Source organism: Barbatula barbatula (genome assembly GCF_947034865.1).
Source record: "Barbatula barbatula genome assembly, chromosome: 21".
NCBI classification, from domain to species: domain Eukaryota; kingdom Metazoa; phylum Chordata; class Actinopteri; order Cypriniformes; family Nemacheilidae; genus Barbatula; species Barbatula barbatula.
The window spans coordinates 3,723,952-3,742,020 of record NC_136784.1 but is presented as its reverse complement, the minus strand read 5'-3'; the positions used below and the strand labels follow the sequence as shown (position 1 = coordinate 3,742,020).

General features: G+C 39.6%; 1 protein-coding gene across 3 annotated transcripts in view; it reads right to left on the bottom strand.

Annotated features, from left to right (window-relative positions):
* The window catches only part of efna3a (ephrin-A3a), a 63,632-nt gene extending 46,417 nt beyond the window's left edge, over positions 1 to 17,215 (bottom strand). Inside the window, exon 1 of one of the 3 annotated variants that reach the window (XM_079485540.1) lies at positions 16,484 to 17,215. In XM_079485540.1, the coding sequence (XP_079341666.1) occupies positions 16,484 to 16,593 (110 nt within the window). In that variant the 5' untranslated portion in view covers positions 16,594 to 17,215. The remainder of the gene's footprint in view (positions 1 to 16,483) is intronic. The other 2 variants (XM_079485541.1, XM_079485539.1) reach the window with 2 other exon arrangements.
* Between the last annotated feature and the right edge of the window lie 854 nt (positions 17,216 to 18,069).

Sequence of the window (18,069 nt, the reverse complement as noted above, 5' to 3'; positions counted from 1 at the left end):
ATGACCCGCTTGCTTGGTCTTGGAACCCGTGCATGTTTTGCCATGGTTGCGGAGAGACATCTATTAATTTGCGCTCTTCTGAACCCCCATTTAGTGCAGCTGTACACATCTTAATCTGGACAATTTCAACATGTTGGTTTTTTCATCAACGGGTTGGAAAAAGTAAACTTTTTTTTGGCAATCTTAGTAGGAAAGCCAAGGTTGGTTTAAACAGTTTGTTTCAAATGGAATTGTTAAGGACTGTAAGGGTTAATACGCGACTGACTGAAGTTGTCACTGCAACATGAGCTTTTTTTTTTAATATTTAACTTTCTTATATAATTTAAGTTTTCATTATTTACTGATGTTAATTTAAATGTTTTATATGCTGTAGTGTGCCAGATCACTGATGGACGGATGTTTCAACCTCATTTATTTCAGATTATTTGAATAAGGTCTATATTTTTCTTCCACTCTTCATGTGGTTGCTACGCGCAAATATAATCATATTATATTATTTATATAAATAAGATATATTTCCCAACCACCACACCAATTTTGTCCATTACCACCACAATGGTAAAAAACTGCCAACGTCACAACCCTAATTCTAAATCATAAACATTTTACAGACATCTTCTAAATTTCCTATCCTTGGATGAAAGCATAAAAAATGTAGCCGATGTATTAATAAAATAACTGGTGTGCACGTTGTGAATGATGAGCATTTGTATTCTGATGATGTGCAGTTTCCTAGCAGACCCACCGATGATTCATAGCGTGTGATAATATTGACGTTTCATTGTTCTATTCAGTATTCTTTTCTACGAACATCTTTTTTTAGTTCAGTTCTCCCCATGATGCGATATCCACGTTCGCCATCCTTTTCAATTATTCTATATTTACTTTATTCCCACTCTCCTCTATGGATATAACCTTACCTGTCATTGTCAATTCACTAAAAGACATCACACAGGTATGTGCGGACCATGGGACACATTCTCTCTACCTACAATCGCGAACATCTAAAAACCTCCTTTTTCTTACCCCCTCTCTCCTCCGATTTCTGCAGCTTGTATCCTTTATTCTGTCTGTAAACCAAATCTGCCCTGTGACAGGTCTTGTCAGAGATTTCACAATCCTGACATAGCGTTAACTCGCAAAGCACCTGTAAAAATGGATGTCATAACAAAATTGTGTTCGAGCAAGTTTTGTGTTATGGAAGTGTAACAGGCTACAGACAGCCATCACGGCTTGATTACAATGATCCACAATCAGTGGAGGGCAGCGCGGCTTCAGATGCTGATGAGTTCAGATTGAAGACTAGTGCAGAAGAGATGCTACTAAAATATGCTGTAATTCTTCATTACCCAAACTATAACGTAGGGTTTAATGTGTGCGTGTGCCTAGGCTGTCACCGGATTAGAATTTAATTTGAATTGAGATAGCAAACAGGATATACGAATTATGGAAATTAAAAAAAATCCAATGAATAAATAGAAATGGCTGTATAAATATATCGTATAATGTTGTGTGGTGGACATGTTGTAGAGAGGTATGGCAAAAATAAAACCATGATGATTGACCTTGTCATTCTAATTCAACATTCTGTGTGTGTGGCCAAATCAAATTCACATTCCAAGTCATGAATTCATCTGAACCCAATACTTTATTTTGTCCAACGTGTGTACATTTTTTCCAAATGTGAATCTGGCAGGTCTCTCTCTCTACACATGCGAATAGGTGGCCCTTGTTTTCTAAGCACTGCTCTGTGTGTGTGTTGTGCAAGTCTTGAGGGAGAAAAGCTTGTGGTCTATGAAGAATCTCAACTGTCTGACACAACATTAATATTCTCACTGCCTGCGTTTTCTCTTTTCCTCCTCTCTCTCTCTCCCTCCCTGTATCTGTCTCTCCATCAATCTTTGTAACTCCCCTCTATCGGTCTTATCAGAACACTACTACCTCCACACACCTTTGTTTTAAAACAAAACGGTTTATATATTCCTTCTGTATTCTTTCTCTTGTCTTCTCTTCTTTTATTCATCAGAACTCTCTCTCTCTCTCTCTTTTAAGTTGTTTTGAATATTTAAGTTGCTGTAAAAGCAAACATATGTATCATTACATTGCTGCCCGGTTTCTACAGTTTCTAGATATTTACAATGGCATTTCATTTTTGTCAGCAGGCACTATGCAATATGTATGGTGAGCTCGATATGTAAATTTTCTGCATGCATGGAAAACCCGGATGAATTACAACATTTGCTAGAATTTTCAGTGTGCAACATGAGCACACTGCATTGCATACTAAACTGTCTGGGATACTGTATCCCACAATGCAATGGGCTCCACCTGACTTTATTTGTGAATGACAAGCGATATCAACTACAATCCCTGTGACTTTTTACAAAAAGGATATTAAATCAATTCATTACTGATGTTTTTTGCCAAATATAACATGCAGTAAGGTAATGTGGTGTACTCATATTAGAAATCTAACATCATGTTTAGAATACCAATGTCTATTCACATTATGTCCAAATAGCTAACTTTGTTGGCAAAGGCTATTTTCATTTAGCTTTCACAGTAACTTGCGCTTTTTACACATCACACATTTTACCTTTATTTACATTATGTGTCATAAGGCACCTATAACTGTTAGCGCGAGTGTGAACGAGATGTCGTTTAAATACTATACTTGTTCATTTTCCATTCTGAACTTAAACGTTGCAGAAGCTTTTTTCCCAATACACACATCCTAATAAAACCCCAACCTTCAACATCCATGCCCTTCCTCTGGGACTTTCCATTGATGCATAGGTTGAGCAGTACCCTTCTATCGGGCTGTATGAACTGCTTCCTGTCGCTCTCGTACTCGCACAGAGTAGACTTCCTTATTTGGTGCCCCCACATTCAATATCAAGTGTGTATTTTAACGGGAAACACATATTTGTGTGTGGGAAGAGGAGGACTACAAAGACCAAGAGCTAAATGACTCCCTGACATTGCGTACAAACTCACCCACGCAGGCTACACACTCGACGCATCCACCTACTCGCACACCAACACACATCCTGCCCTGGGCTCCTGCAGGCCCTGTGGATCTACACACTTGTAATGCCCACAATGAGCGATTAAATAAACAATAAAAGCTTCTACGTTTTAATAAACAATAAAATTGCATATGCTACCTTTGTGTGAGAACACACAAACACTAACAGCTTTGCACACATTCTCTCAGGGGCGGACGAGAAGAGAGCACAGCAGGACATTGATATTCAGCACACCCACACACAGTGTGGTTAGGATCTGAGATCTGGACTCTCCGAGAGTTTCCTAGTTAACGCACACCGCAGTCCTCCGCAGTATCATCATTAGGCAGGCTCGCTTGCAATGTACACAAATTTACTCGCATTCACGCGGTATTATTCCAGACCAAATGGCTCTATGTATTGTAAACACAACAGTTTTGTGCTGCCCAATAAAAATACAGCAAAAAACGTTACTCAATACGCATAAACGAACTCGGATTTTCTTTGCTTTGTGCCAGACGGACAAAGTGCATGACTTACAATACATGCAGCATGATTACATCTAGGGGTGTCACGATAATTAAATAACCGTCTTGTCACGGTTGTTTGACCTTGTCGTGGTTTTTTGACCTTGTCGCGATTGTTTGACCTCATCATCACGGTTTCAGTTCATCGCAATTTTGCACATCTCTAAAATATGCAATATGCCGGCACTACAGCTCCCCCTTGTGCTTTATAGTGTATATATTGTAACTAAAGTATGGCAATACTGGTAAAATGTACCACCACAACACCACCACCACTTAAATAAAAGGCATATACACCATAAAAATAACCTAAATAACAGAAAAGTAATGTAATTTAAATTATTCTCACCATGAAAACCAGGATACCAACATTTCATTAACATAGAAGTAACATTTTATTGTAGTCTTGCAAGTGAGAGAAAATTGCTTTTCTATGACTGACAGCATTTTACTGGTGACTTCAATTCACCCCTGGTGAATTTACTTAGGTATTTGGCTGTTGTTTTATTGACACTTAAAAGCCTACACCCTCAAATATATGATGACCCCATTCTTTCCGATGTATTTCTTAGAAAAAACTGTCTTACATTCAGAACAATCTGGTCATTTCAAAGCTTAAAATGGAATAAAACATGTACAATAATTAAATGCCAAAGCCCTAAAACAAAAAATTAATCGTCAGCCAAATTTCATAATCGTGACCTAATTACGTGTGCTCATGAAATGAGTGACGAGAAAAAGAGTCAATAAAACCAGCACAGATTAAACCTTGTGAATGTTTGTAAAGGGTTGGCAGATGATGCCTAACCTCATGTATTAACCATAAAGAAATTTACACATCAAGGCAGCCGAATGGATTTCTGAAGCAGGCCTACACGAGACGTGAGTAAATGATGAGGCCGAAACGTGCAGGAGCGCCGGGCGCAACAATCTCGAGCCGCTTGTGTCAATGTTGGGAGGGGGGGGTTGTATCGATCTCTGTTTGTGCTTTCTGGTCCAAGTTTAGCCGTGAAATGGGGCGGCGCTGACAGACTCAAGGCAACATGAGCTTAATCAATGGAGATGAAGGTTTTGTTTCCCATTTTCACTCGCTCAAGGATGACACATTGAGGATAATTGCCGTCTTGTTTTTCAATCAGCGAACAAATGCTGGATGATGAGAACTATGGAGCAAGCGCTTTCACCTAAGCAATGTAGTAGGCATTAGTTCCACTAACTTGTATTTGGAGGAGTTGGTGTTTAAGGCTTCATACTCTGTCACCCTTCAGCAGAAACGCTGCATGCAATTTCCTCCGCAATGACGCCCTGTCTTTACCATTTAATCTGAATCGAACTCCATCGGCGATGATGCCATAATTAAATGGATTTGCTTCGCTTGGAAGTTTTCCCACAGATTTAAACTTTCCTGGACGTTTTGAAGTAGTCGGATTTATCTTCTGGTCGCCCCTGACTGCTACTGAGGCGAGGTTAAATTACATTTTTGTGAATGTGCACAAAAGTGGAGCGAGATTTCAATTTCTCTCTGATGTTCTCATTACTGTGCTGATGGCAGCCAAAGGGTCTGAGATCGTATAATTACTGCATCAATAGGCAAATTCTCAATTATAACAGAATAACTAATTATTATGTCCAGATTCAAAATAGCCTTTCTTGATAAGTTGTCTGAAGTGTCCCGTTTTAACAGTGCTCAAGGGAGAGTCAGAGGTGGTTGTCTCTATATTAAAATCAAAGGCTTAAAACTTTAGCAGAAAAGAAATCTCAGATATAATACCCGGCGGTACAGTCATAAAAGTCAAGCGCAGACAATGCACAGAGAGATTTGAGGAAATGAAAACTCCAAATCTAAATGTGCTGTCAGTGCTTATATGGACATGCCATTAAAGTTGATGCCTCACGTAGGACTAGGCCATAAACTGAATATTCGCAATCGGTTTTCGGCGGTTTACTTTTAACAATAAACCTTTTTATCTAATTTGCAACAAAAGTTATTTAGTCAAAAATAACCTTTCACAGCAAATTTCTAAACATCTCTAAATATTACAGACAGGTTGTAAATTATAAATGAGGTCTGAGTTTTTTCAAGCTCCAGTATATGGCCAAGTCTTAACATCACACCTGCTATTTTTATGCTCGCACAATAAACACAGCACTGTATGGAAAACATCATCATGTTTTCCTCATGTCAACCCAACTCATTAGGCTTCATGGATCGGTGATTTTCATTGCTTACCAATGTGTTAAAATTTGCATCTTAACAACAAAAGCAATTTTTCAAGCTAGTGAAAATAATAGCGTGTCTTTAACGTGTCAAACATACTGTACATCATTGCAATGAGAAGGGATTTGAATTCAGGGTGGCACTTCACCATTTGCATTCATTGAGTCTGGAATTGGGTTTACCTGTGTGAATGCAAGTGAAGTAAATCTGAATTTTCCTCTTGTCTTCTTCCACCACTATCCTCCCATGATGCCTACTGCATGTACAGTACAGTTGCAACTGGATATCAGGAGCTGACAAGTGTACAACGTGTGTTATGGTTCTTTCGATTGTCATGGCAACCACATACAGAACAACTGACCATCTGACCTTTTGAGAAGTACAAAACCTTAGGTTACGGTGATGACAGTTCTTCTTCAGGGAGGCTATCAGGGGGACTGGAGAAAGTGATGTCACACACGACTACCTTTCCTAAAACAAACAGCTCACTGGAACACGGTTTTATCTGTCACATGAAACAGTGAACATAAAGCATCCGGGTTGTAAGGGGTGGACAATATATTATTTGAACGTTACCAAAATTTTGCAGTAGGTACCATTACATGGACCAATGTGATTTGATTAAAAGTCCATCCGAATTAAAATGCTCCATATAAACATGTCAATCAGATTAAAAATGCCCATAACAATTGAAATTTCAGTCAGATCACTTTATTTACCTTTCATGTAAACTAGGGCTGCTTGATTATGACAAAAAATATTTATTTGTAATAATTTGGCGATTTCTTTGGCCAACATTGAGATCCTGATTATTAAACATGATTACTCATTAACCTTTAAAACAACATGGAAAATAAAACAACTTTGCTTTTAAACTCTGAATTTAACTGAAAAATAAATGTAAAGAAATAGCACTGCTAAATCACTGTAAAGACAAGGGTTCGCTGTGGATTTATACTACAAGCAAAGAAAGGATCCTTGCTGTTTGATGTCCACCATTCATTTAACATTGATTCAATGTTTTTACATCACCTTACTCTGAAAATTTAATCTTGATATCTTTAATATTGACTGACTGGGTCGCATTATACCTTGGGCAAATCACATTATACCTTGGGCTTTTCACATATTAGCATCCAATCAGGTGCTAGGGCTGGGCGATGTGACGATTTTATCGTATATCGCCGATGTCTAGCAAATATCCCGATGTTGATTACAAAAGGCAGATACCAGACGATAATTGATAATAATGGAAAAACAGCGGGGAGCACTGATTGGTCATTCAAACAAAGCAACAAATCAATAATTTCTCTTTTTTTATATTAAGCAATGAAAAATCTGAGGAGGCAGTACATGTAAATTAAGGGGCCTAGGTCGAGATTGATAGCCGGATTAATTGTGGCTAAACTACTGGTTTGTGCTCCTGTGTGTGCACACGTGCCTGTTTGTTTGGCACTTGCAGATTGATCGTCTGCGCAACGATGCATGAAGCCAAACACACCCGATATTAAGTCGTTTATTGTTAATTTTTTTAAACACATCGCCCAACCCTACCTGGTATGTAACAGTACAACATATTGAACAAACTTATATCCCTCAGAGCCTTTTTTCATGTCTTGTCTGACTAGAGCATGGGTTGGGAGCCCCCAGGGGATCGCAAGATGATTTCCAGAAATCATTTCTTTATTATTTTCTATTATTAGGAATAGCGTATTAAATCAAGTGTAGCAAATATGTTTAATAGTTCAGTTAAAAAAAAACGATGCAAAAAGCCTTTGGAATGTCCTCCCCTGTGATTACGTCACATAAACAACTGCATTAGGTAAGTCAATTTACAGCACCAAGTTAAACATTACCCCCATATGTGTACGCAGATTATTTTTCAGGCTTTAAGTTTAGTATGTTTTTATTTGTCGAAATGAAACATTTCTTAATATCAAACAAAGACAATGCAGGGAGGCCAGAGGAGAAGGGAAGAGAAGCGCTGCAGTCAGAAAGGCTATCGTCCTCAGGTTTGAAAAGAGGCCGGCGTACTCAAATCAGTTTGATAAAAGTTGACCATTTGTAGTAATAGTTCATGATTTTAAATAACATAAAATAATGAGTAAATAACCTAACTATAAAATAATAGCATATTAGACTGTGTTTTGTGTTGTCATTATGCACGTGTTTGGATAGACCTAACGATTGCATGTGCGCAGTGATTATTAACTTTACCCACCTCCGAGGACAGTGGGGGTCTCGAATCCCTGGCACTGTTATTTTGGGTGTCACGGGCTGAAAGGTTTGGGAACCCCTGGACTAGAGCACAGTTTAAAGGAGGTATACAGACCTGGGCCGCAAGCTTTAGCTACAAAGAATTACAGTAGACAAACAGTGAGGAAGACTAAACCGGATAAATGCAGGTTTTAAAGCTAATACAACAAACTGAACTCCACTTGCCTTTCTTTGTGTTTATAGCAACATGGATAGCTTTAGAGATTATTTTAAAAGCACTTGTACCTCTGCAGGTCTGACAGAAGCAGTTTTGTGAAGTGAGAAAAGGCCACAAACAGTGCATTTAAGTATTACATAAATCCACAGGCACTATCAGAAGATCTACAAATGACAGTAAAGACTTTTCTTTTGCACTTATGGTGCACAAGTATAATTCAACTTTAACATCCACAGTTTATGATTTATTTATTTTGGTACAGCAGCTGAAACCAAGGTGAGAACAGCAGTGAGATCAGCATTTACAAAACACTATTTTAAACTAGATTTAACATTACGGGGGGAAAAGCTGAGTGGTTCTTGCCTGTGTGAAACCATGATGCTTTTCTGGGTGGCTGCCAGCGTGTTTCTAAAATGTCCAGAGGGGTTGTTAGCGTGTCTCTATGCGGTTGCTGTGCCGCTCAGGGTTGTTAGGGGGGGTGTCTATAATGGTTACTGTTCACTGTCATAAGCAGACCTATATAATACGCAGGTTCCATGATCCAGATCCCTCTTCAATGCATGTTAAGGCAAATCTCTAGCCTTAGGTTACATGGTTGCTTGCCTTGGATAGCATCGCAAAATAATGGAAATGCTTTACCTTTATAAAGCCTTTTACATTAAACGATCCATATCTACCTCTTCCATTTCACATCGCTTTCCTTCTCTCTACATGTTCCTTGGGTGTCTAAAGACTGTGACCAGAGGCTAGAGAAAGCTCATCTTTACCCTCACTTCTCTAAAATTCAAATCAATTTCTCCTCTCTTTGCCCACTCTGCCCTCAATTCTAATTATTATTTCTCACACACCGACACTTTCAACCCAAAATGAATTTGCTCATTGATTATCGAGAGGCCTGAAATCGACCGCACTTCGGGCACCAAAGGCCTCGTTTTGAATGGTTATATATTTATTTGGAGGCTTGAAGCCCTTCCTGCATTCAGCTTGAATCGATCACCCTCTCTTTCGTCAATCTGATTTTCCCGTGGGAACGAAAAGAATTACACGATGAGCCATTGGTTTTACCTTGCAGAGGATGGAGGCATGAGTCACCGAGTGGCAGGGAATTCACAAGGTCCTTACGGACTGTCATCCTCCATGCCGAAAATAAAGAGGAACAAGACGGACACATACCTCTATGCAGCCGCTCTATGTACGTTCTTCCATACGGCAGAGACAGGCTTTTCCTTTTTGCATGCAGAAGGCAGAAGACTAGAGGGATGCTAAGTACAGATGTGTCAGTTCTACAGGAGTGATCCAGACTTGTTGTGAGCAACAGAAAAAAAGGTTGTTGTGCATTCACCTCATTAAAGATGAACTCAAGTAGATCACACGTCTATTAGGGTTCTGATTGATTAGGTTTTTGGAAGATCTGATAGCGAAAGAGAGAACACTATTTGTGTGGCAAAGCCTGTGCAAATCATTTCAAAAGTAGCCGTTTCCTATTTACTCAGAAGCAGACAATTGGCGACGAATTGCTTAATACAGCATGTTGGTAAATAAGGTACATTTGGTATGCAGAATCACCAAGGCTTTTCCATCAGGCCAAGCCAGATGGACTGCCTCGCATGTAATCAGCTGTCAAATCCACTTGTCTTTTTTCGTTCCTTGAGAGCGTAGCTATGGCATACTGGAGTACAGATCAGCATTGCACTTTTTTTTGTCTCGCAGCACAATGATTACCGTCGCACATAGCTATATTATTTTCCTACATTAACCTTTCCCAGGCAAAAATCATTTCTAAACCTATCTAATTCCCCTTCATTCTATATCCTCCATTTCCAATTAACTTTCTAATCTACATTGTTGCTCCTCATTTCTCTACTTTAATTAATTTGCCAGTTCCCAATTCTTTTAACAACTTGAGTAATTCCTTGCGCTGCTAATAATTTTATTCTGTGTTCCATTTCATCAATACCTGACTTTCCTCTTGTTCGCTGCCTAAAAAACATGCTCAAAGACTGAAATAGATTTTATCTACCTGCGCAAATTAAGTCCCTTGGCATGAGGACTAACTTGGAGAACCTGAATTCATTACAATTTTATATCCAAGTAAGAATGCAGGGCCTAGATTCAGACAAATGCTTTTTTAACATTCAATTAATGCTAAAGCAAATCTGTGGTAACCACAAAAATAATAATAGTTTTGGTCGTGGTTAGGGTTGGGTATCGTTTGGTTCCGCTGCCAAATCTGTGGCTTAAACGGTGCCTTAATTGATACAAAACACTGGTGGATGACATTAAAGAATTAAAACAACTTTATTAAATAATTAAAAAACATTTCACAAAAAACTAAAATCACAATTGATGTTAAGTGAATGTGAAATGAGCATGGACACTAACATTGAAAGATGTTATAGTGTTAACTGTTTACCTTGTTTACCCTCCGGCTATAACTAAATGCTCACCATGTTTGTATTAAATATGGGCAGAAAATGCCCACACAGGTTACATTATATGTGCATTATTTTAAAAACAGACGGTATGTATAATTTATAATATTAATAATATGCATAAACATGCAGTCAGAGTAAAAGCTTGACAGACTGATTTCTAGAGATTGACAGGTGCTATAAGGTTTTGGCTCTATCCATGTGGATCACAGATCATCTGTTTTATAAAATGAGCTTTTAGACTTGTTCGCGTGAATTAGAGCAAATGTCTCAATCGACGGCTCAGTCAGCCTTCAATTGCCACTGAAATGAGGCAGCAAATTCTGCGTTTTTATTCAGTCCAGTTACATACTGGATATATAGATATAGCACCGGGTTTTGTTACTCTACCCAAGTCGTGGTGAGCTCATATACAAAGTCACCATGAAACGAAAGTTGCGATTGACTTCTTTTCCGTATCGTGGCGGATAGCCGAGTGAAACGGCTTCTGAACTTAGAAAAAAAGGGCGGGTCTTTCTTTTGGCCTTCCCTTTTAGATAGGTTTGCTGTAATTTGGACTAGGAGGGGAGGGCTAAAAATGTCTGGCCATTGGCCAATTTTTTTTGTTGCTTACGTCATGTGGTGGAGAGTTAATGTTGAGAGGGGGAGAGGAGCTTAATGTTTTTTTATTAAAGATTAAGGAGTAAGGCTCAATTATGAAACACATTATTTCACTATTAAAACGGATATTTTAATTGGGCCTAAGCCTGGGTGATACCTCGACATAAGATGTTTTCTTGCTTTCCAATACATCTGGAGAAGAAACTGGATGGCAAATGACAGAATAAAACAAAACACATAGGTCTTAAGTTGATTTTAAAGGTTTGACTACTATGGCATCGACCAAATGCAACCACTATCTAACACAAACATATATAGATCAACGATTTAAAAAAAAATAGCACGCTTAAACTACTCATAACCCTTCCAAAGCAAAGCAGAAGTAAGAACAAGTGTCCCTATGCATTGCTTACCGAAGCAGACATTTTTTTTGTCAGCAACTGTGCTCAGTGTGCGACCTTGTTTTTCTGTGTGAGTTTTGTCTGATTTTTTTCATTAATAGGATATATGTGACTGTAATGAGCTGCAGAAGGAAGCCCCCCCGCTCGGCTGGTCATTGATCACTCCACCCAATGCCTCCATTTCCCAGGGAAGCCATTTGTCAAGATGATAATATGCTCTGTAGCAAAGGAGATTGTGCACTAAATATAAGAAAGTTTCCTACTCCTTGCCCCTGTTTTTCCTGTTTGTCTCGTTTCATCTAATAGTAGAGCAAAATGCAATCTGAATGGTCTTATAATAAAGAAACGATCCATAAAGGTAACAACATTGCCCTGCCACCTCTGTAATTAAATGTTCTGCTTTAAATCAAAGCTTTACATCAAAGAACATACAGCAGCACTGCTACAACAAAATGCTCCAAGACTACTAAGACCTTAAAACTGGACCAATTCTAGACTAAAAGTTAGGTCTGCTAAAAATCACTTTAATGCCACTTGGTGTACATTGCAGTTATCTTGGCACCATCCCCAGAGAGCCATCTACAAACACAACCGACATGCTATTAGAGATCCTATTTACTTGAATTGTGAATCGGATCATAATCGATAGGAATAGGAATCGGATACTTGAAACAAAAAATTAAATTCCTCTGATCAATTCCTGTGTGCATATTTTCAGAAATGTGCATGTGTTAACTTGTGATGAAAATTAGTTTCATTATATTAACTACAGTTAAACCACGATGTAGTTAAGCTATGGTAATACAAATTGTATTACACAAAAAAATAAGCATCTTCCGATGACCTGAGAAAATAAAAGTCTGGTTAGCTACAGTAGTTTTATGTGAACAAATATATTACAATTTTATTGTAAAAAATTAAAAACTAAATCTAATTATGGTAAACATAACATGCATAAGCATGCATAAAATTCTTTTTTTTATAATGTTTCTTATTTATATATTTGTATTATATTGCATTTTGAATATAACATGGCAATGGAATGTACTAAATGGGTTTATTTTTTTATGCAATTTCAGCAATCTATATGTACATTTTTCTAAAAAGGAAACAAATTAGTTGTTCATTTTAAGACACATGTCTTATTTTCTCTTGTATATTTAATATTGCTCTTAAATAAAGAAAAAGTACTTATCCGAACACTCGATTAATCGATGGAATAATTGGTAGAATACTCATTAGCTACAGCCCTATTCAAACGATACCCGACCCTAATTGGGAATAAACAATTGTTAGCTGCTGTCCAAGCTTACATTTCAATAACATATCACTAATGCAATCTAAAAACAATGCTGTCATTCAGTTTTAGGTTGGTGCTGGAGCAGCATGTAAACAGAAGGAAATGGCTTTTACCAATGAGGTGATTTATTCTTAACTAAAAGGAAGGACTTATTTTTTTTTTACCACCGCATTCAGGGTCACAATTTATCCAATTATTTGAACCTGCTCATTGAGGCGAGATAGCATATCAATTGATTTTTTTCCAAACAGATGCTAAATCATGAAAATTTTAAATGCTTCAATTAATTAAAATGCAGATGACTGAACAAATGAACTACTTCACGAGTTATAAAATCATCTGACCCAGTTCTTGAAGGTGTGTAGCAGCTTGTATGTTTCTTTTAGACTCTTTCCTAACATAACATACATGTAAGCCATGGGTCTCAAACTCAGTTCCTGGAGGGCCACAGCTCTGCACAGTTTAGCTCCAACCCTAATCAAACACACCTGATTCAGCTAATCAACATCTTCGGGATTACAAGAAACTTCCAAGCAGGTGTGGTTTAGAGCTAAACTGTGCAGAGCTGTGGCCCTCCAGGAACCGAGTTTGAGACCCATGATGTAAGCAGTACCCGTGCCTTTCACCGCTGCCTAGAGTGCCAAGTGTTTTTAGATGTGTGATCTAAGAGCAGGACTCTCGTTTGTTATCATCATGTTGACAGAGGTTGACCAATTAAAGGGCCCTGCTCTGATACCTGCCAGTGACACCAACCTGGTTCTGGGTGCAAGAGGCCACATCGCCAGAGGAAACGTACCCTACGGCTACCATGCGCCGCTGCACATGTAGCGCATCAAACTTCTCTAATTAGCAGAGAACCTGGGAGCAGCATTGATTTACTCTATGTGTATGTGTAACTGTGCGTTTTTTTCATGTCACTTCACGTGTACATGTGTACTTCTCATCTGCTGGCTTGTCAGTTTGATACGCATTTTGTACATTAGCATGCACACTTGTGTGCTACAGACTTTGCATGCATGTGCGTGTGGATATTACGTATCTAAATGACTTTGTGTGCGAGTGTGTGTTCCATTAGCCGGGACAGCTGTAATGAGCTTGGGTTGCTGGCACTGCCGCTGCAAAAGCTGAGAGCGTTGACTGCTAATGGGGCCGTGCAGATGCAATCAAAGCCCAGCCGTGTGTTACTGAGTCATCTCCACCATCCGCATCCCTGCACTCCACGCTTATTCTATTTGTTTGTTTACACCTATCTGAGCTACTCAGACGACTCCCTGCAAATTCCTGTTCCATTACACCAGAATCCGTGTTCTTTCTGACTTTATCCCGATTTGGCATTTTCCCCAGACACATCATCTCACGTGATTGATTATCTTCCATTCGCTTGACTTTCCAGAGAAATTTCAAACAGATTTTGTGAGCGTGGTTTCTCGCTGCATCCATGAAATCGCTTTTATCAGTCAACACTTTTATCTGCCTCAGCATTGCGAGAGCTGGGAGACCGGAGCCGTGGGCTTTTTTTTACACTTTCTGCGGGCGTTACCCACGTAACTTCTCACTGGATGTCCTGATGTTTCCATCTGGACAGTGTGTTAAGCTTACAGATGTAGCAAAAGTAGGGTCTCAGCTAGAGCTGCGACGACCCACTGGGCCACTTCCCTGGCCACAAACACTCACATACCCTTGAGGGGCTCATGGGAACCGGTTGGTAAGGAGATTGTTGCTCCAGTTTGTACCATGCCTGCATGCGCTTCTGAGCAGCGCGTGGCCCGGAGCTTTAAGCCTCTCAGGACTGATCCGGGATCAGTATTCATGCCGTAAGGCCTCGGCGGGTTCCTCAGCTACCTGCAATCTGGGTCAGTTTACGCATTATTTTACAGATCTTTTCCCAGTGTGGGAGTAGAAATAGGCTCAATACTAACAGAAATATGCAGGTAGCGATGTTCTTGCAGAGCTCTGAACATGCACACAACTAATAGAAGTATTCATCAACTCTAGAGACACTACAGGAAAACAAAAACACATCACCAGTCCTCACAAATGGTGTTTTTCCTCACTACCACATTCAGTCTCACCAGTCTTACACCTGCCAAGGCAAATACTAGCCACACACACTTTAGTACTGTGTGGTTTGTAATCTCGCATAGACACACACGCCTTTTATTTTGTCTACTGAATAAAGTAAACCAACCACCTGGTGTTTATTCAACCAATGAAACACGATGGATACAAATATGCTTGTAGCCCATTTGTATCTCGCTGTATGAATACAGATAAATAGACATCTGTAGACATCTAACCAAAACTTGTGTTCAAAGACAAAGGACAATTAAAGGTAAAAGATAACAGCATAAACAGAATGTGACACACAGGAAAATGTGTGACTGCTGTGCACTTTGAAGATGCTACGGTTAAGATAATGAGACCTTGGGTATTAATAAGCCTCTCTTCTCATCTCATCTCTACACACAAACACTCATACACTAACTCTGACACACTTAATTGCCACTGCAGCTGGTGCTTGTTGGGCTGGTTGTTTGTGCCAGGGGTTTTTGCGTAATGCCAAACCCAGGTTGGGAGAGCAATGCTCCCTTGCATCCACGCAATGTATTTTGGTGCTCTATTTAAATATGACGATTTCTATATATTACTTATATCAAAGACAACGTGATGCGTATCAGAATTTCAAGACAACAGTGGGAATAATATAGCAAAAACAAACAAACAATGAAAGTAGATCAGAATATCGTCAGGAGAAAAGTGGATGAGATGAATACAAATAGACATGGTAGAGAGCGAAGGATGGGGCTCGCCCTCCCTTTTATAAGAGGAGAGAAAAATGTGATTAATCTTAAAATAATAACACTAAAAGCACAAGACTTCTCACGTATCACCCTAACACTTCTTGTAATTATGGGGGGGGGGGTAAGAAAAGGATGAAAGGCTACGGTACAGAAGAAATATAGACAAGGGGAAGGGACAACATGGGCAGCATTGGTACAGAGACAAAACATCTACGTTTCAATATAAAAAGATGAGAAATGTAGCCATAAGCAACATGCATATATCATCTAATGTCGGCTGTCAGATAATGTGAATTATCACCTGTCAGCACACAAACCAAAGAATCCAGTTGTATGACAGCGAGAGAAATAAATCGGTCTGGAGGTAGAACCAAACGTGACTCAATCGTGGACACTTCATCAACTTGTTCAGCGCACCAGCCAAAATGCGTGGCACGTGAGGAGATAAAACGTCTCTTAAATCAAAACTTACGAGGAGAATACGAAGCGTGTGTGAACGAAACCAAGAAGTGATATTTTGGGGTGAACATCATCAAGTGAATGTCAATACAACGTAACACTGTAAAGAATCCAATCGTCACTAAACTACGATTTGTTTACTGTTAAATGGTAACAAAAAAAACATCAACATCACCTGGACGTATTTTTGACAGGTGCCGTGAGATACACCTGTGCCTGTTTTCTCAATCCGTATCATCCGACGTACGGGAATCAGTCACTATACATCAGCTGCCTACAAACAAAACTTACGGACACACTTACTGTATGTTTGAGCTGTTCCAGTATACGGCGTGGCGATCGTTCCCGTGGACCTGACACGAGATCATCCACGCGAGCGCGAGGAGGTAAAGGCAAATCGCCGCGAGAGCCATTATTATATCCCTCCGTTACCCTGCGCCCGTCACCCGCTGTCTATCTTCGCCTTCTTCGACTCTCAGTCCACCAAGTCCCGCGCAAAGCTAACGTTTTTATAACATTCTTGCGACTCGGCAAGCGCGCGGTCAGTCTCAAAGCGTTTCTATCTCAAAGCCTTGCCGCAGTGTGGCTGTTCGCAAATCAGAGCTTTGCGTTTCCCCCAATACAACTCCGAGGAAGAGAAACGCTCGTCCAAGGCATCCTGAGCAGCTCCGTCGGAATTCACTGAAACAAGTTACAAATCAATTCCTCCTTGATCAAAAACGTCTAAATGAAATAAAAGTGACCCTGTGATATATCGAGAAACAAAGAAGTCCCGACAGCAGTGGCAGGTGTCTGTTTGCCTAGATGACTAGCGTTACCATCGACTGACTGACTGAGGTAAAAACTAAATGACTCTTTAAGTCGGACATCTCACAAAACCGGTAACGGAACTTCTTTGAGATTCTATAAAATCCCGCATTTAATCTTGACTACACGCTGTCACAATGCAAATCAGTAATATTGAAATAAAGCGACTCTGGCGTCCTCACACGCTTTCTCCTCAGTCTGCCGCCGCGCTGTGTGATTGACAGGTTGTTGTGTTAACGGCCACGCCCCCGCCTCTCACCTTAACTGTTTGGTAAACTCGATTAATTGCGCTTTATTCCCTCTTTATTGAGGAAAATGTTTTACGGAAATGTTGGTGTGTTGATCGATTTTGGTTGTCTCTCAGTGCGTTTTTAGTCCGAATTTGAATTCGATATGCATCAAGGGGCCTTTAACATTGATAGATAGCGGCGTGAAACATTTAAAACGACAGAACAAGGGCCAGGAGACATAAAAAGCACGTCCAAGTTTACAAAAGCAATGGAAGCTGGTCTGAAACCAGTTTACTTAAGCAGTAGCCAAACATCTTGATTTGGTTGTGTTTTAGCTGCTTTTGGTTTAGCATAAATGTTTAGGTGCATATTTTGCATATAGGCTGAGCATACTTCAATTTGGACTTGGACAGAAAGTTATCATTATATTAGTAATGCACGCAAATGTAATTTCACTGCACTCTATGGGGTCTCTAGACTTCTAAGTTTATACATTTGAAAACAAACCAGTGATGTATGACTAATTGATCTATCCTCTGTCTCTTGCTTATATAGTGGCCTATTGTCATTCCCTTCATCACTGGCTTTTTTCTTTTGCCTCTTTCAGTTCTTGCTCCTCTCTGTTGTTTTTGTCAGGGATGCTGCCTCTCTCGTGTCCCCTCCAGGCATGTTGCTGTGGTGACAGCGGTAAAGGGTATGAGAGAGATAGAGAACTATTACTTCTTTAACTCCCTGCATCTGCCATCCCTGTGCATAGAATGTCACGTCAATTGCCTCTGTTGTCAATCACACTCCTTTTTTCCTCTCTTTCTCTCTCTAGCCTCCATTTCTCATCTACAGTAGTATCGAACT